The 19919-nt window shown below is 46.3% G+C and overlaps 1 protein-coding gene across 2 annotated transcripts in view; it reads right to left on the reverse strand.

Moving 5' to 3' along the window:
- SLC47A1 (solute carrier family 47 member 1) overlaps nt 1-19578 on the reverse strand; it is a 44241-nt gene extending 24663 nt beyond the window's left edge. Inside the window, exons 1-6 of one of the 2 annotated variants that reach the window (XM_031967833.1) lie at nt 19343-19578; nt 10039-10140; nt 8558-8626; nt 5481-5629; nt 4698-4740; nt 1080-1124 (exon numbers count right to left, since the gene is read on the reverse strand). In XM_031967833.1, the coding sequence (XP_031823693.1) occupies nt 1080-1124; nt 4698-4740; nt 5481-5629; nt 8558-8626; nt 10039-10140; nt 19343-19459 (525 nt within the window). In that variant the 5' untranslated portion in view covers nt 19460-19578. Of the gene's footprint in view, nt 1-1079; nt 1125-4697; nt 4741-5480; nt 5630-8557; nt 8627-10038; nt 10141-18543; nt 18659-19342 lie in introns of those variants that run through there. The other variant, XM_031967834.1, reaches the window with a different exon arrangement.
- Nucleotides 19579-19919: the final 341 nt, after the last annotated feature.

Genomic DNA, 19919 nt, shown 5'->3' on the forward strand with positions numbered 1-19919 from the left:
GTAGCCGTGAGACCCCAATCTGGGGATTTGGGGGATCAGCTCCCTAATTATGCTACATCAATATGTACATATACACACATATGTGTATGTGTGTGTCTACCTATAAATAATAGTAATTATGAGTGAGCACAACAGAGTACGTGGTAGGAATACAGAGAATCAGGGAGGTACAGCCTTTGCCCGAGAGTCACAAAGCCTGTATTCAAACCTGCCTTGCTCATACACTAGGAATAAGACCCTGAACAAAACACTTGTTTATACTGGCTCCTGTTGCCTCATCTATAAAATGGGGTCGGATACCTCACACTAGATCATGTGGTGCCATGGAAAGAATGATGAATTTGAAGTCACAGGACCCGAGTTCCAATTCTGACTGCTGTTACTTCCTGTATAACTTTAGGCAATATTTTTCACCTCTCTGGGTCTCAGTTTCCTGATCTGTAAAATGAACAAGTTGAACTAGATGACCTGTAAAATTGCCTCTGGTGACAAATGTCATGGCCTTGTGAATAAAGGAAAGTTCAGGAGCCAGATGTCCATTTTTTTGTTGCCATGACTTCCAAACATCAGCCGCTTTGTAAAGAGCACACGCGTTTGTGTGGGGAGGAGGGCAGAGAAAAGAGCCCTGGATTTAGTATTACAGGACTTGAGCTCTACCTCTGAGCTCCACTATTTACTGACTCTGTGATCTTGGATAAATCACTTACCTATAACTCAGTAAAAAGGGCCTGGAGTTAGCAGTCTCCGAGTTACCTTCCGGCTCTGGGTCTATGATCCAATGAGACCTAGACTCCACCCTTCACAACATATGAAATCTTGGGCAAATCAATGAGCTTTTCTGGGCCTCTTTAAAATAAAGTGACTGACTAGATGATTTTTGAGATCAATTCTAACTCAGCCTAGGATCCTGTGAACCTAGACGAGGAAATGTGTTTTTAGTGCTTCCTAAGCCACTAGGAATTTTCCCTGGATTACCTGAATTCAGAACATGTCAATCTCTGTGTGAGAACTAACACCTAAAGGAGAGAGAAGGAAACGGCCCCATTCTGCCCCAGAGGAAGGGAATGAGTGATCATTACCTGGTTCTGCAAATATTTAACCTGCAATATGTAAAGGAAGGCTGCCTGTAAGAAAACAAAGCGAAGGAAATGTTAAAATTTCATTTCTTGCCAAGCCTGGTGACTTCAGTCTCGGCTAAATCCCAACCACGTGGCTATGTGGGTAACCGGAATTGTGTCTCTCTGATGTCCACCTCCTTGTGGAGACTTCTCTGTGACAACTCAACATTCCCACATGGAAGATCAGAAATGGGGACTCTGCAGGGGGTTGGGAAGAAGAAGATAAAAACCACATCAGTTTATTTTGTCTTGGTTTAAAAAAAATGACAATCGATTCCACAGATGACAGACTTCTGGCAAAATTCTAGAATATGGTTTCAAATAGACCAGAACAGACCCAAACTAGAAATGGCTAGTCAATACCTAAAAAAAGGAAGAGGTGACTACAAAGCACAAATATAGCATAAGAGGGAGCTGCTCATGCTGATCAACCTTTATTAAAATTTTATTTTATTTATTATTTTATTTTAATATAAATAATGTTTATATAAATATAAATAAATTATATAAATAATAATATAATTATAAATATATTATATAATAAATAAAACAGTAAATATTATTTATATAAAAATTATTATTATATAAATTAGTTTGTGGGCATTTTTGATATGGTTTACCGGATCTTTACAAATTATTTGGTAAAATATTTAATGTTACTCCTGTGGAGAATATGAAAAGACATGGATTAGACATTAATAAAACCGGATGGAATTGGAACTGGTTGAGCGACTAGCCTCAGAGACCAGTTGTTAATAGTCTTTAGTGGATTGCTGCAAGAATCTGTGCTCAGCCTTATATTGTTGAACAATTTTTTTTTAATCAATGATTTCGATAAAAGCACAGATGGCAGACTCATCCAACTAGTAGTGGCACAGAGTTGGGAGGGATAGCTAACACAAGGAATGGAAATTAGGATCCAGTGCTAAAGCATGGGCTCAGCCTAATAAGCATCTTAGTCTTGGGCTAAAAAATCATTTCACAAATAGAGTCTGAGGTAAGCAAGGGTTGGGAGGATTTATTCCCTCCTCCCCCAAAAAAGAATCTGGAGAGTTTCATGATGGCAGGCCCAAGGAGAACCAGCCATAAGCTGCACCACCTCCCAAAATAAAATAAAATTAATGTAATCTTGGGCTACATTAGGAGAGAGGTCTAGCTTTCTGATATAAGGAAGCCCAGGGGCACATTGTCCTAAGGAGACCTTGTCTACGAGGGCTGTGTCATAGGAGCCTCAGTTAAAAGAAGTGGGGGGAAAGTGGGGAGACTTTTAGTCTGGAGGATAGGGTGATGCTCTAGCTGTATCTGAAGGGCTCTGGGCTGGAAGGGGCTCAGAACCCCCCTTTTTGGCAGAACCAGGGGCAGGAGGGGAAGCTGTAGGTCAACTTTCAGCCTCCTATCTGGAAAACTTGCTAACAAAGGGAGCTGTCCCAAAGCAGACTCCCCCTCACTGGGACTGCTCAAGTCATGTCAGCCAATGAGCATTTATTAAGTATTTACTGTGTACCAGGCCATGGGCTGGGTATGATGTAGTGGGAACTGTTTTTTCTGATATAGGCTGAACTACAGCTAAGGGTGGCGAGGTAGTGCTACAGTGCACAGAGTACTGGGTCTGCAGTCAGGAAGGCTCATATTCCCAAGTTCAAATCCAGCCCCAGATACTTATTACCTATGTGACTCTGGGCAGGTTATTTAGTCTTCCTTTCCTCAGTTTCCTCATTTGTAAAATGAGCTGGAGAAGGAAATAGCAAACTGCTCCAGTGACTTTCCCAAGAAAACCCCAGAGTTAAATATGATTGAAAATAACTGAACAACAACTGAATCTGAAATGGTCCTGGAGACCCCTCTAACTCTAAATGACTGTAATTCTTTATTTTTTCCAATAGTAATTTATTTTTCCAAATACATGCAAAGAAGTTTTCAACATTCACCCCTGCAAAACTTTATATTTCAAATTTTTCTCCCTCCCTTTCTTTCTTCTCCCTCACAAGACAGCAAAAAATCGAATATGTTAAATGTGTGTTTTTTCCAAATATATTTCCATATTTGTGATACTGCACAAGAAAAATAAGACTGTGGTTCTGTGATCTTTTCAGTCCCCTCCATTTCTCCCAAACTTTCTATTAACATCATGTGGTTTGGATCCCTAGACGTAAGTTGGAAAGTCCGGCCTTTAGACCATGAAGTCACAGTAATAACAACATTGTACAATGATCAACTATGAGGACTTAGTTGTTCTCAAAAATACAATGAGCCAAGACAATTCCAAAAAACTCCTGATGGAAAATGCCATCCCCATCCAGAGGAAAAAACCCCAGTCTGAATGCAGATGGAAGCAGACTATTTTCATTTTTTTGCATTTTTTTTTTCTTTCATGAAGTTTTCCCCTTTTGTTCCCAGTCTTCTTTCACAACGTGACTAATATGGAAATATGTTTAACATGATTGTACATGTATAAGTTACATCAGATTGCTTGCTGTCTTAGAGAAGGGGGAAAGAAGTGAGGGAGAAAAATTCGGAACTCAAAATCATACAAAGATGAATGCCACAAACTATCTTTACATGGAATTGTAGGAAAAATAAAATAATACTAAGTGTAAGAAGACATAAAATCCAACATCCTCATTTTACAGGTGAAGAGCCCATGGCCTACAGAGATGAAACCCACCTCAGAGTACAAAGGCTGTAGAACTAGGGTCCATCCTTACAGGACCCTAAAGGGTCAGAATTCCAGACAACTGCTCCCTTCCCATCCTATAATAGTACACAAAAATACCTGCTTCACCTTCTCCTATAACTCTTTTCCCTGACATCGCCTCCTGATCTCTCACCTTCATCTGGTTTAGCCTTGTCCAGGGTAGGGCTGGTAACTGACTGGAGCTAGCTTATAATCCACTTGAGCCAGCCATTTTTAGTGTGAGCATTAACACCTTGGAAATAGGTAAGAGTTAGAAATGGGGACTTGATTTATTGTTTTGTTGACTGTCCAGAGGTAGGAAACCAAAGGAGAAAAATGTGAATAATGCTTTTTTTTTTTCCTAATTATCCATCTTCATTCCAGCTAAGTTTTCCATTTGTTCCTTTTTCCTGTTTATAAATCAACCAACACATATTTATTATGCATCCATTATGTAGCAATCTCTGGGGATGCAAGTACAAAAAATAAAGCACGTCCCGGAGGCAACAAGCTCGAGTTCTAATAGTGGGAGTTGGGGGATGTATAAGCATCTTCTGTATAGATATCAAGCAATAAATACAAAATAGTTAAATACAAGGTCATTTAGGAAGGGAAAGTCTCTCCCCCTTTTTATTGATCACCACAACTGCCTGAAAGTATAGTCTTTCCTGATAGGGAAGCTTAAAGGGGATTTCCAAGGGGAATTTTGGCCATTCTCTAGATTTAGAGCCCCAATTAAGGTTTGTCTCCTGTGGGAAGGAGCCTTGTCAGGTAAATGTCTCTCTGTCTGGATGAACTTTGTCTCTAGGGAGTCAGCAGGGCTGATTGGCTCCCTTGGGTAAGGAGCTTTTATCTCTGTCCCCAGGCACCCCATAAAATGAACCCTCTGACCCTTGGGCACTTACAGGAAGAGCAGGGATGAAAATCAGGACGTAGGTCTGGGTAAGCCTAGGAGAGAACAAAGGAAAAGCGTTGTAGGTGCGCCGGCTTCAAGAAGGGAGCGAAGGGGATGGACTTGTGGGCAACGGCCTGTGCCGGGCTCTCGGGCCTGCCTGGGCCCAAGCACTCCAATGTGACCAGCTGCCCTGGCAAAGGGAGGCTTATTATAATCCCGCATTCCAAAGTCAGCTTGTCACCTCAAAGTCCAAATTATTTCCTCTTTTAAGAAAAAACCAGTCCAGGAGTTTCCAGGACAAAGGGCTTTCTTAAATCCTCAGCACCTCAGGCTCCGACCCCCCGGCCTCCGAGACTCCATTCCAAAAGGCTTTGGGGACTGGATTCCAACCTCTTTGCTCCTAGAGACTAAAAACAGACTTTTCAGCCCAGGAACAGCAAACCGGGGGCCAGGATGCTTCCAGCAGACCCTGAAATATCTGGAGAAATGAAAGGTCTGGACCTTCAGTCTGAAAAAGGAGAGCTTTTTGCCATCTCCATGAGAGCCCTTTGATGTAGCAACATTTCAGCTGATCCAGCCTTTGTTAATGTCTGGGTCCTGGATCTCTTTAAAGCCAATGTGAACTGATAATCAATAGAAGAAATAACAACAATAACAGCTATGACCGTTCTTGGATCTAGAAAAGCATTACACCTGTGTTATTTCATTTGATCCTCACACAGCAAATCGAATGGGGAGACACTGCCATTATACCATTTGACAGATGGGGAAACTGAGGCACGGCATGGCTCACCTGGATACATCCGGATCCTGCCTGAAGAGGAGCAGGATCTGCTCGGTGTTAATGAAGACGGCCCAGCAGGGGAAACAGCACAAGAGCAGCATGAGGATGCCTCGCTGTACAATGATCCCTACGTACTTCAGGTTGCGGCTGCCATACGTCTAAGAGGAACAAGGGAGGCAGAGAGAGCCACATCTCGGTGTTAAACAAGCCTTTCCTGAGCACCTACTATGTGCCTAGCACTGTGCTGGGCCCCGGGCTTACAAAGACAAGGAGGAAACAGCCCCTGCTTGCGTTCTATTTGGAAAGATTTCCCTCTTCTTCTCTTTGTTCAGTAGTTCGGTCACGTCTGACTCTTCATGACCCCATTTGGGGTTTTCTCGGCAGAGACACTGGAGCATTTTGCCATTTCCTTCTCCACCTTGTTTGACAGATGAGGAAACTGAGGCAGACAGGGAGAAAGGAAGGGACTTCTCCAAAGTCACCTTCCCAGACCGTGCCTGAGGCTGGCTCTCCTGATTCCAGACCATTCTTGTCTAGAAGTCAGACAAAGGAAACCAGTGGAATCTCCCCATTACTCAGTGGTCTATCGGAGATCTGTGTCCCAGCCTTTGGGCAGACCAAGACAAAGGTGGGACAAGCTCTGCTTTGGGAAGCCAACATTCTGTGTCACAAGGGAAGGCATCCAATAGCTGTTCCCTTTGCAGAAGCAATGGTAGGGCTGGTTCTAAATAGAAGGAACCCATCCCCCTTCAAGGGAAATGACAAGAAAGGGAAGCCATATCTGTGTTTACAGATAAATAAACATTAGAAAACATGAGGAATGAGAGACAGCGGCAGGGAGACTCGAACAGAACCTTGAATGATGTTAAGATTCTAACAGGGGGAAGGGAGAAGAAAGGGCATTCCAGGCATCGGGGACAGCCCGGGCAAAGGCACTGAGGTGGGAGATACGGACACAGATGTCCCAAAGAGGGGTGCGCTCTCCCGAGTCACACAGCCAGTAAGTCTGTGAGGGAAGATTTTGAACTTGGGTCTCACTGCCTCCAAGCTCATTTTTGGCTGCCCTGTTTTTTATGTCTCTTTTACACACAAAAATAAAACAAGCAAATCCATTTATCCTTAACCCAGATCAATTTAGTTTTGTCAAACCTGAGCCAATCTAAGCTCTGAGGCGGCTTAGTCATAGAATTCTATCCTGGCACCTGGAGGTCACCCCTCTATCTGACTTTCCTGCTCTGGATTCTTGCCCCCAGGCCATCATCTGATCCTAATGTGGAAGGAAAAAAACCAGATTTGGAGGCAGAGATCCTGGATTCAAATCCTAGTCTTGGATGACTTGGAAAGTCACTTGGAAGCCCCTTCCCCCACCATCTGTTAATGGGGAGGGCTCCTGAGCGCCTTCCAGCTCCAAGGCGATAATCCCCCAGTCCTATGAGGCTCTCCAACAAAGAAAGCCTGCAAATGAACACCCACAGGTTTTCCTATCAGCCCACACAAAGGACTTCATTCACCTCTGAAACCTAGAAGGAAAGTTCTGGAGGGAAGCAGGATCCAGGGGAGCGTCCCAGGCCCCCACTGGAAACAAAGGTCAGGCTGACCTCACGGCAGCGGTCAAGACAGATTCTCCAAGCCAACATCCCGGGAAGAGAAAACAAAAGCCTGTTTTCCCATGGATATTTTTCAGAAGAGTTCAGACCAGAAACCAGAGAAAAGAGGAGTTGTCCCGAGACTGGCAGCCAGACATGGGGCTGGACAGGAGGCTCCCCATGGGCAGCCCAGACGGCAGCAGGGATGGCGGCTGGAGGAAAGTTGAGTCAAAGTCGAGGAAGATTGAGTCAAAATCATCCGAGCCCCTGCTTTAGCTCCTTATCTAAGGAACTGGGGGAATGTCTCCAGCCCTGGCTCCAGGGTCTGAACAGAGAAGAATTTCTTTGAGATAAGGGGGGGGGAAGACAATATCTCTCTACCAGAGCAAGCGAAATCTAAACCCAGGACAGAAACAGCTCTAGGACAGGGACCAGAGTCGGGAGCCCCACAGTGCATGGTACACTGGGCCTGCAGCCCAGAAGACTCAGCTTCCACTAGTTCAAACCCAGTCTCAGACACTTACCAGCTGTGTGACTCTAATCTGCCTTGGTTTCCTCCTCTGTAAAATGAGCTAGAAAGGGAAATGGCCAACCAGGCCTGATAAGGAGACTCCAAAAGGGTCACAAAACAACCTGATTGATTGAAACAACTCAACAAAAACAGAGGATTTCAATGGGATTGGGAACTCCTGGAAGTGGAAACTTGCAATCAGTGCAGGTTGGCCCCAGCTTGGGAACTGACAGTTTTGATGCTGTTCACTCCTGTGAGACTTGGCGTGATTCTATTTGGGGTTTTCTGGGCAAAGAGGGTGCCTAGCTCATTTCACAGAGGAGGAAATAGAGGCAAACAGGATTAAGTGACTTGGTCAGAGTCACTCAGCTACTGTCTGAGGCAGGTTTTGAATTCAGGTCTTCCTTACCTCAAGGGCCAGTCTTCTGTACCAATTAGTGTCTCCGGTCATAGAAAGTTGTCTAAAGCACTGATTTGTGCCCATGATTCCTCAGGCAGTAGGGATCAGAGTCAGGATTTAAACCTGGCCCCAAGACTGGATGTCCTCCATATGTGATCTAGGTGATCTCCAAGGTTCTTTCTGGTTCTGACATTCTATGCTTCCATCAATTCTTCAAGCCTAATTCTTGGGGTTCGAGACCCAATTCCATAATGCTGAGCCCTGCTCTAGATACCCTGACTCCCACATCTTTTCTCTCAATGTAATTGGTTCCTTTCCCTGCCAAACCCCATCCTTTGATTCCCACAGAAATTGTCTCAGCATCAGATTTAGAACTGGACAAGACTTCTGAGCCAGCTCCAGCTCACTTTGCAGATAAGGAAACTGAGTCCAAAAGGGGATGGGATTTCACCAAATGCACACAGGCGGACTCGGAGTCACATTTAAAACCAGCTCTTCTCTCTGCCCTTTTACTCCTACTCGTTCCCCTTGGGAGCAGAGAGCCATAACCCTCTGCCTGTGTCTGGACAGCGACCTGCCGCCTCCTTACCTGGGAGATGAGCGTGTCGCAGGCGGAAGCCAGGCCAAACCCAATAGAGATGCCAGTGACGTTTATGACCTAGACAGAGCACCGTGGAGAGAGAGCATGTTAACCAAGGAAAGAAAGATGCTTTTCTTTGGGAGGAGAATCAGACTTACACCTGTCAATCAGCACAAGATGGACGGACTCCTCATTGGATCCTAGAGGAAGCTTGGGGGAGCAGTGGACAGGCTACAGTCAGAAAGGCTGGAGTTCAAATCCAGCCCATCACTCCCTGCCTGGGTGACTCAGGGCAAGGGACTTCACCTCACCTCTGGCTGTCCCAGTCTCTTCCCGAGGATAATGACATAGCCTACCTCACAGGGTTGCAGTGAGGATAAAATGGGGTCATACATCCAGAGCGCTTCGCCAACCTTTAAGTGCCAGGGAAAGGCTAACTGTCATTGTGCTGAAATCCATGGCCAGCTGGCGGCTTTCCTACTGCCCTGGTTGCTAGTGTATCCCCTCCTTTGTTTTGATTTACTACCATAAACACACTACTTTCCCCCTTAGAATGTAAACTAAAGGAGGAGAGTCTCTTTCCTTCCTGCCTTCATTTATGTTTCTTCCTTTCTTCTCCTTTCTTCCTTTTTCCCTTTCCTTCCTTCATCTTTCTTCCTTCCTTGTCTTTTCTTTCCTTTATCTTTTTTCCTTCCTTCTTTCTTTCTTCTCCTTCCTTTTTCTTCCTGCTTTTCTTCCCTTTCCTTCCTTCCCTCCCTCTCCATTCTTCCTTTCTCCCTTTCATCCCTCCTTCCTTTTCTTTATCTTCCTTCCTTCCTTCCTCCCTCCCTCTTTATATTGTCAACATACCAGCCTGGTATTCAGTAGACATTGGATTAATACTTCTTGAACACACAAATGAAGGGTTAAAAACCAGAGCTGTGGTACCCCACAGGTTTTTAAATGTTCCCTTTGCTATGACCTATGGATGATCTGCTCCCAAGTCATCAGGCAGAGCAGCAAACTGGGGCCCAGGACGTACTTTGGGTACCACTTCTGAACAACCAAAGTCCCAGTTCTGGAAATTCAGATGTGGCAGGACCGCCAGCTTTGCCCAGCCTCGTTCCATTCACTCAGAAGAGTCTTGTCAAAAAGTCTGCTGCAAGGGGCCCGGCACTCCTATTTCCCGCTGGTTTGGCTCCTGACATTACCCCCCACCAAAAACTGCCCTAAAATGATGTCTGGCATCCCTTCAGTTCTGGACGGGGGAAATGGGGGCAGACTATTAAAGGGAATTTTGCTGATTTCTTCTCCCTTAGGCCCCGGTTTATCTCTAGGACAAACAGCTAACTAATTCACAAGTCAGACCCACTGGTCCGAGAGGGCAGCGTGGTACAGCTCCCACTTTCCAGCTGGGTAATCTTCCCAGTTTGGAGAATAGCTGGAAACTACAGGTTGACTGCCATAACTGCCAACTTTATCAAGTAGCACCCAGAGAAGGCAATACATACAGCAATCGCCAGGGTGACAGCATCCAGTTCCAGCTTTCCCAGGTGGCCGCAGAAAACGGAACTTATGAAACCGATTAGAAACATCATCAGCTGAGCCAAAAACTAGAAAGTAGAAAAAACAAAAGAAAACAAAAAAATAGGGTGATTCCACGTCAGCCTGCTAGGATACCCAAAGAGTGGTAAATAATGTTCGTTCCATGGTAACAGCCTTCCAGCTCCCTCCCAGTCTTTCCTTCTCCAATCTGGCCAGAAAGTGTATTATCAAGTTTTGCTGAACTAATTTTCCTCCCATTTTTACTTTATGTCTTAAAGGATGGCTCGGGGCGGGGGGTTAGAAGGAATATATTGGGAAATGAAAACAATATAAAAACAAAAATTTTTGTCATTGTTCATTCATTCACCAATGTCAGACTCTGTGCGACCCCATGGACCACAACATGTCAGCCCCTTCTATCCTCCAGCATCTCCCAAAGTCACCCAAGCTCATGGTTATTGTCTCCACGACACAACTGATCTATCTCATCCTCTGCCTTCCCCTTTTCCTTTTGCCTCCAAGCTTCCCAACACTGGGAGCTTTTCCTGTGTTCTCATTATGTGGCCAAAGTATTTAAGCTTCATCTTCGATAGCGAATAAACTGAATTCATTTCTTGTTCGAGGGATTCTCAAAAACGTCCTGCAGCATCACAATTCAAAAGCACCTGCAGTGTCCAGCTTGCCTGATAGTCCAGCTCTCACAGCCACACGTTGTTGCTGGAACAACCCGAGTCTTGATTACCGATACGTTAAAAACAAATTAATTATTATTTTCTTTTAAAGAGAATGATAATAAATACAATGCTTTGAGTTTTGCAAAGTGACTTACAAATACTATGTCTTTTAATCCTTACTATCACCCTGGGAAGTAGGGAGGTGAGTGCAATAATTATCTCCAGTTCAGGAAACGGATTAAGTGACTTTCTCAGCTAGTAAGGTCGCATTTAAACCCAGTCTTCCCAATTACCACCTAACCTATTTCATAGAGATCTTGGGAGGATCAAAATGAGGTCATGTTCACAAACACAAAGGATTCTGACAGTAAATGTACACATGTCACCTTATTGCACAAAACCCTCTGAGGTAAGTCTTACCCTTTACTTTTATACCCATTTTATGGATGAGGAAATCAGGGCTCAGAAAAGTTAATCAATTTGTCAGCCAGAGGTGAGCTTTGAACTCGGGTGTGGACCAGAACTCTTTTCTCCATATAAATGGTGAGGACTCTGGATCTGGAGTCAGGAAGGCCAAGGGGAGCCACTTAGCTCTGGGACCTTGGGGCCTTATTATCTACTGTTACTTTAGTCTCCTTATCTTTAAAAGGAGGGAGCTAGACTAAATGACTCTTTTCTAGCTTTAAAACTACAATCCCTGCACATGTTTAGCCTATATAGGATTGCTGGCTGTCCGTGAAAGGGAGGGAGAAAAATACAAGGTTTTGCGCGGGTGAATATTGAGAACTATTTTTGCATGTTTTTGGAAAAATAAAAAGTTATTAAAAATCACTATAATCCCAACACTCCACCTGGAGATAGCTCAGCCTCCTGTACCGGTTTGGGGGAAAGGTCCCTAATGTCTCCTAGGCTTCTTTCTCTTTGGTGAGGGAGGTTTGTGGAAAGATGGGAGGGAAAAGGTGAGTCACAGGTTCTTTCATCTCCCAGATTACCCCACCACACAATTTAATGGATTGGATTTGGATTTAAAGTGACAGTCTGATACCTTACTCTTCTTTGAGCCTCAATTTCCTTCACATGTAAATTGAGAGGGTTAGACTAGACCTCTTGAAATCCTGTTATACTAGAAACAATTAGATTAAACATTAACCTCTTCCTCCATAAATCCTTTGAGGAATTCATTCCACAGCTTTCCAACTTGCCTATTAGAGAATTAGACTCTAACATGTAGGTGTATTCAAGTCCTAATAACCAGTGATGAAACCAAAAATAATAATAATAAATGGTTTTATTCATTCCTTCATTCATTCACCTCATCAGAATGGAAACTAATGGAAGACAGGAAGTGTCTAGGTTTCTTTTTGGTTTTTATTGGTTTGCAGTTGTATCTCCAGTGCTTGGTAAAAGAGATAAATAATAAATAAATAGAGATAAATAAGTAAATTCTTATTGAGTGACTGATCTACTTTCAGACAAGTTCGAGAATGAAGGATGAACAACAACAACTCCTCTAAGTATTTTTTCCCAACATTCATCCTAATTTGTCTCTTTTGCCATTTGGACCCAGAACTCCAATAATGCTCTTTGAGGCAGAGTGGAGCAAATCTTTTCCTTTTTTCATATGACATTTCGAGATGACCATCATGTTCTTTCTTTCCCATTCCCAATTCTTTCAACTCATCCTCTTGGACTTCCAGCCCTTTGCTTCCCTGATTTCCCTCTCCTAGGCATTTCCCAATTTACCAAAGTCCTCCCTAAACTTTCACGCCCAGGACTGAACTTAGCCCTCCAGATTTGGTCGTACCTTCTTGAAAGTGATTTCTTTCTTTTTTGTTTATTTTTGCTTTCACATCAAACTGCTGATTGACATTAAATGCAGTTGACTCCAGATTTTCTTAAAGACAAACTACTGTGGAACCACGGCTTTCCCCCAACCTGTACTTGTGAAATTGATTATGTTGAAACCCAAAGTAAGATTTCACATTTATTCCTCCTGAATGTCATCTTATTAGACTTGAACCAAGTTGTTTTAACAAAATAAAGGGTGATGAGCTGTGTCAAAGTTAGTCTGTGCATTTTCTTTAAAAAAAACTCCAAATTTTGTAATCCATGCCAGTGAAACACGAAATCTAAAATGTACATATTAATAAGCACAAGAGGAGATGGACCTTTCTGGATCCTTACACCCTATGTGTGAACTCTCTCTCCCTGGCTCTTAGACTAGATCATCTCATTTAAATCATCTCTTTTACAGAAGAGGACTCAGGCATCCAGATCAGACATGGGAGTCCAGTGATTCTGACCTCACCACCACATTCCCATCCTTCTTTTGCACTGATCCTTTGCCTCACATCCCAAATCTGCCCTTTGAAACCTCTTCTCCAATGCCTTCACCATCCTTCTGTCATTTCCCTGCTCCTGGCCTCCATCCCCACCTGCCGAGGACACCCAAACAATTACAATTTACAATCCTGCCTCCCTGCATCTCCACTTTCCAATCCATCTTCCACATTATTGTCAGACCAAGCATCCAAAGACATTACTTGGATCTCTCTAACCTGAAGGCTCTTTGAGGTCCCAGAACCTTCCTTAAATTAAGTAAGTGCCTAATAAATATTTGCTGGATTGAATTCAGCATAATTCCCTTGCTCAAAAATCTTCAGTGGCTTTCCGCTGCTTATAAGAAAAAACCCAAACTCATTTTTGAGGATCCCTTAACATGGCACTGGCCTTTTATTTCCCACTTACTTCCCAACATGCATCTTCTCATCCAGTAGAGTTCTCTTCCATAAGATCCCCACAGACACCCTGCTTATCCACTGATGCTCTCCTACACTTAGCTGCCACCTTACTTAGAAATAAACGAATGACAAGCACTTATTAAGTGCCTGATAACCACTGTACCAAATACTAAGCATAGAAGTAGAAAATAAAGATCTAGGTTATGGGGGTAAAATGCTGAACCCAAAAAATATATTGAGGTTTCAGAACTTTCCCTGTATGGTCCAGCAAATGTTGTGAAATGCTGTTTGGACCTCAATGGGGTTTCAATGAGGCATCTTAAAAACTCTGTGGGCTTAAATTGTATTTAAATGAAGAGGCAAAGATTTTATTATGCTTCTGATAGTGAGATAATTGCTAACTCCCCTTTTTGGAAATTAACAAGGGGAAGATGCCATAATAAGAGGAAAGACAATTAAAGCAGGTTAAGTCCTAGGGCTATAACAAAGGCAAAGTTCTTAGAAAACTAGCTGCCATAAAGGAGGTAATTCCTAATGAACCCATAAAGAAATGGGATACAAGTAGGTTCTTTTATAGGAGAAAAATAATGTCAGGGATCGACATCACAGCTTGGTCTTCTGATTGGATATGGTAACTATAAAGTCATGATGATTTTGTCATTGCAGGAAATTCAACAAGGAATTACAAGACAATCCTACAATTCTCCTTGCTTGTCTCAGAGAGTTCAGGTAATGAGGGCCCACTGCCACAAAAGCTTTCTCCTGTCCGTGTCCCTCCCCGCAGCCCACCTAGACAGTGGGTTGCCGCTGGGGTCTTATTCACTTCATCAGAGACAGGGGCTTCCTACCTTCTGACAGGAGGAACCGAGCCGTCGTGGGGGATGATGGCCAAGGAAGAGTTTGATTTTGGAGAGGGTCATAGAGATGCTGAATGGAGCGGCAGGGGAGTCGGCCGGCCCTGCCCTTTCCAGAATCGATGCTGCCATTGGTTTGATTACCGTTACCAGAGCAAGAGGAAGAAAGGAGGGGAAGGTGAAAGGCTGAATGGACGTGAACAGATTCTGGTCTGTTGGCTTGGGGCTCTCCAAATCGGAGTCCCGCTCCATGAGTCAGTATTTACTAGCTAAGCAGCAGGGCTCTGTCTGCATAAACAGCTTTTCTCTCATGTCTCGTGTATATTTTGCCTTTCTCCAAAAGGACTGGAATCTCTAGGAGGGCAAAGAGCACGTCAGATACTTAGAGCAGCCCTGGGACCTGTTCTTCAGGAAGCCTTCCAATTCAGTCTGGCAGTAATGATGGAGGGCAGGACCCAACCTCAGCCGTTCAGCTCTACCTGCAGGCAGCTGTTTCCAGCTTGACTTTCCATTCATCCTAATGTTTCTTAATGGTTTTGTTGGGGAAGTCAGGGAGCAGCTGGAAGGTGCCTTGGCCAAGTCAGGAAGACTCAATTTCATGAGTCCCTTCACCCTGTTTTCCTGTTTACCTCTCTGTCAAATGAGCCGAAAAAGGAACTGGCAAATCCAGTATCTTTGCCAAGAAAATCCCCAGTGGGTTATGGAGAGTCGGCTACAACTGAAGAACAATTAAGTCACAGAGCTATTAAGTAGCACAATATGAGGTATCAAATCCAGATGGTGCGACTCGAAATCCTCCTTCTACTGTTCCACCTTTGGCCATGAAGAAGAACTGGTTCTTCCTCCAAATTGCTTTTAATCTGTGAGCAGTTAATAGCAAAGGTTGTGTCCCAGAGGCTCACTTGGCCACCCAGGGAGATTTAGTGACCTTAGGCTATTACAGTGGCAGGGATGAGGTCCCTAGCAACTAGGTGGGGTTCACAGAGATAACCTGAAGTTGTATAATTATAATATTCCCCGAGGCAAGCAGGGAACCGCCCTGATAGAGATCAGCTCTCAGCAGTCCCACCCTTGGTGGGACTGTATTTAATCAGAAAGCCAAGTTGTAATAGCAACCCCCCCAACATGAAATTTTCCTTATGGAAATCTGTCTGTGGCCAGGCCATCTTGGCTGAATCCCCGGTGGAGTTAGCCCTCCATGGCTTTCTCCTCACCCTTCCCCTGTGCCCAATGGTCTTTTTCTCCTTCTTTGAGCTAAGTAGCTCTTTTAGGGTAATTTTAAGCTCCTCCGTGGGTTTAGCCTGCCAGTTAATGGCCTACTCCCACCTCATGGTGGGTTGCCTTTCTCCTGATTAATTGTGAGTTCCACTAGGGAACTTGACTTTTCCCTCGTTAACTGTTAAATCCCCTTTCCTTGCTCACTGTAAGCTCTCCCAATTTACTTCATATTCGCCACTCTGGGTGTCCATTTCACCTCTTCTCGTAAATAAATGTCCCTTGTGGCAAGAAGAAAGCCCGTGTGAATTAGTCCCGTGCCGCCACGCCCCAAGATTTGGGGGTTCCTACATCAAGCTCATCATTTGGTACTAATTGCTCTCCTGACCCTAATCAGTATCGTGCTCTAGGGTTCCAGTCTGCAAAATGAAGGGGGATGACCCTTCTATGGGGCCCACATTCTATGAACCCCTAGCAGCCAATCTGAGAAATGGGGTTACGTTTTGTGATATGAAGACTATTGGAGTGTCTTTTCTTCACGTCACAGGCTAGAATGGTTTTATGGAAGCATATGATATCAGGATCCCAGGAATAAACAGCTCACCTCAGACAGAACCATGGGGAGGAGAGAGAGACACAGACAGAGAGATAGAGACAGATAGTGAAAAACAAAAAGACAGTCAGAAAGATTGAGGAAAGGAGAGGAGAGCGAGGCAGAGAAAGAGAGTGGGAAATAAGGAGGGAAATAGAAACAGTGACAGAGAGAAAGAAAGGGAGAGAGAGAAAGAAGAAAGTAAGATAAAGTTAGGGAGAGAAAGAGAGGGAAAGAAATAGAGAGAGGATTAGAGACAGAGATTGGGGGAGGAGAGGAGAGAAAAAGAGGAAGAAAAAGACAGGGAGGGAGACCCCGAAAGATAGACTGACAGAGAAAGAAAAAAAGAGAGAAAGGAATAGAGACAGAGAAAGAGGGAGACAGAGATAGTCGACAGGGGTCTAAGTTAGGACCTGAGTTCAAATCCTAATTCTTCCACTTACTACCTGTGTGACCTTAAGTCGGGGCTTCAGAGTGCTCTTCTGTAAAATGGGAGCAGTGTGAGCACTGGGTGGCCTCCAAGGTCCCCTGCGGCTCTCACATGATGAATTCATGAGCGCCTCCTTCAATCCCAGCCTAGCTAAGCAGGTCTGGTCTCTTCACCTACTCTTACTGCTGCTTACACAACAAGGTGAAAGCAGAGGGAAGTGGGCGGCCTGGCCATTTCTAAAGAGAGAAGGGCAGGAGGTACTGAGGGCACAGTGCCCTGCCCCCTGCCCCCTGCCCCTGCCCCTCTGGTGCAGGATTCTCACACCTGACCAGAGGGCTGGGCCCTCAACAGGAGCCAGGTGCTCCCGATCTGTCAGAAGGATGCTCACAATCCCCAGATCCGAGTTAATTTGCATTTGTGATCTTCTGACCCCAGAGGCCCCGGTGAAGAGGTCTTGGGGGAAGGAGGGATGTCCTGGAGATGAGCAGTTAAAGGCTGTTTCAGAGTCCTGGCTGGCTGAACATCAAGAGCTGTAGAGACAAGATGGGACCAATCTGTCCTTCAGATGCCCATAATTTAATCCATTTGGCAAAAGACAAACCCTGCTCCAGCCCGAGATGCAGGCAGGAAAGTGGCTTTTCTGGTCAAACAAGCTCGTGCTCTTAACAGTGAGGCTGAAGACTTTTTTTTTTTTTTAAAGCCCTAAAAGGATAGAGATGCTGCAGAGTGTTGTAATTCATAGGGATCTTCAGTTAGAACAGGAGGAGACACTGGGACTCCTGCCCTCAGGCTTCTTTCTCAGGTGAGAAAAGTAAAGATTAAATGTCTAGGACCTCTAATACATGTCTGAAGATTCCCCGGATTTGGAGGCAGAAGATCTGAGTTCAAGTCTGGCTATTCATTTGTTCTCTGACTAAGTAAGGGTAGGTCCTATCATTTCTCAGATTCCCTGTTTCCTCATCTGTGAAACAAGGGGGAGTGAGAGAAATTGAACAATCGCCCTGAGGTCCTTCCAGCTGCGGATCCCCCCAGTGATTATCAAGTCTGAGCCCCTCGTTTGATAGATGGGGATGAGAATCTCATATAGAATTGACCAGGCCTGGGGTTGAGCCTTTAGGGGTGGGCATCTGGGAAGCCGGGGGCCAGCCATAGAATTTAGAACTAGAAGGGAAATTTAGAGGTCAGCTGGTCCACATTTTACAGAAAAGGAAACTGAGGACTAATGAGGGCAAAGAGATTTGTCCAAACTCTGGGTCCAAGGTGGGATTGGAACCTAAATTAGGATGGTACCGAGGAAATCTCCTGGAACCCACTCCTTCTTTTGGTAGTTGGGTAAGTCATTTGCCTTCTTACCTGTAAAATGAGGGGGATGGATGGATTGATCTGAAAGGGCCCATACAGCTGGAACATGCTGCGGCTAAGTGCGAGGATCCCCACGCAGCCCGGAGCCCGCCCTGCCAAGTGGGACCATCTCTCCGGGTTGTCACAACCTTAACCTCCCAGGAATCCTGCACTCTGCCTGCACTGGGTTACTCCCTCCTCTTGTTTAACCTTGAGCCTCCATTTCCTTTTCTGTAAATTCTGTAAATTCCATGTGTAAACTGAGGGGGTTTGGCCAGATGGTCTTCGAGTTCACTTTGAGCTCTAAATCTACAACTATACACATCCTTTTTTTCTCTCTCTTCTTTATTTAAGGAAAGGATGTAGAAAAGTCTCTCTCCCCAAAAGGCTGGATGACTCAAGTGCTGAGAGAAAAATCGATTTGAAATCCATTTTCTCAGCAGAAACCTCCTGTTATGTAATGCTTTTGGCTAGCCCAGAAGAACAGTGAGAAAGATTCTAAAAGACACAAGGAAGACAACTGGGCTTCCTGAAACTTCAATCTCTCCATCTCTAGAATGGGCACAATGATCATCCTCCCCAACTTCGCAGGGGGTGAACTGAGGACACGGGAACCTAGCTTACCTTCTCAGCCAAAGAACTGGAACGGTTATTGGTAACTGGCTTTGCGGGCCTGAGCAGGGATCCCGAAGCCCCTGATTTTCCCCAGAATCATTTCTCCTTCCCCAACACAGGCTGCCTGGCCAAACAAGGGGGTAGGAGAAGGATCAGAGCCCTAGAGAGGGAGGAACCTCAAAGGGCATTTAGTACAACATGGAGCCCAACCCCCTCCTCTTACAGATGGGGAAACTGAGGCCAGGAGTAGCTCTAGAACGGGAAGGGTGACCGGAGGCCCCTCCTCTCTCCCTCCCCGCAGAAGGAAAAGTAAAACCCAGGGAGCTTAAGGCGCACAAGCGAGCACTCGGACTCCGGAGCCCCGCCACTCTTGGCGGGCCCCCATTCCCCCCTCAGGAAAGTGCGAGATGGGATCGGGCGGCCCCCGAAAGCCGCGGTCCCGGCCCCGAAGGATCTGGCGCAGGAGCGATCCCCGCCCGCCGCCCGCCGGCGTCTCTCCCACTATGGGGCTCCCGGAGCCGTTCCCCGCGAGTTAGCTCCCGAGAGGGGAGTCCGACATCCCTGCACGTGGCTGCCACAGCGGTGGCCGAGCTCGCGCCCGCGCTAGCAGTTTGCTAACGGGAGTGAAGCTGGGAAAAGTCCTCCGCGTCAGGTCGGGCAGCGGGGGGGCTCGGCGCGGACCCGAGCCCGCTCCCCTGCGCAGCGCGCAGTGCCCGGGGCCTCCGCCCCGCGGGGCGCCTCCTCCGGGCGGGCATTCTCCGTGCCCGGGGGCCACGGGGCGGGGGCGAGGAGGCGCAGGGAAGCTTACCACCGGGCCGGCCAGGCACAGCAGCTCCCGCAGCTCCTTTCGGAAGTTGAGCGTCAGCAGCCAGCGCAGCCCCCGGGGCCCGGTGGGCGCCGGCGCGCCCTGGGGAGCCACCTCCATACTCCGCAGACGGGCGCCCCGGCGCAGGGTGCGGAGAGGGCCGGGGAGCGCCGGGGCTCTAGGCGAGCAGTCCCCGCCCCGGCCCGCCCCCGCTCCGGCCTGAGCCCGCCCAGATCCACCCGGGGCGGGCCGGGCCGGGGGCAGCTGCGGGGCCCGAGACGCCGGCGCGCAGCGGGGAGCCGCCCCCCGCCCCCTCGGGCGGGCCAGGCCCGCGACCGAGCCCTTGACCTTGTCCGCGTGTGCTCTAACGGTACCGCCCGGCGCGCGGGGCGCCGAGCCAAAGCACTTGGCCATTAACCACCTGAGCGACGCTGGCCGAAGCGGCTCCTTCTGGGGAACCTGTTCCTCCACCGGGAAGGTGGAGTCGCTGGGTTAAGGCTCCCCCGGATGCCTGCCCGCTAAACACCATCGCAAGTGGAGCAGAAGCCTTCCCAACTTCCCCATCTCGCCTTCACGAACC

Source organism: Sarcophilus harrisii, chromosome 4 (assembly GCF_902635505.1).
Source record: "Sarcophilus harrisii chromosome 4, mSarHar1.11, whole genome shotgun sequence".
Classification (NCBI taxonomy): Eukaryota; Metazoa; Chordata; class Mammalia; order Dasyuromorphia; family Dasyuridae; genus Sarcophilus; species Sarcophilus harrisii.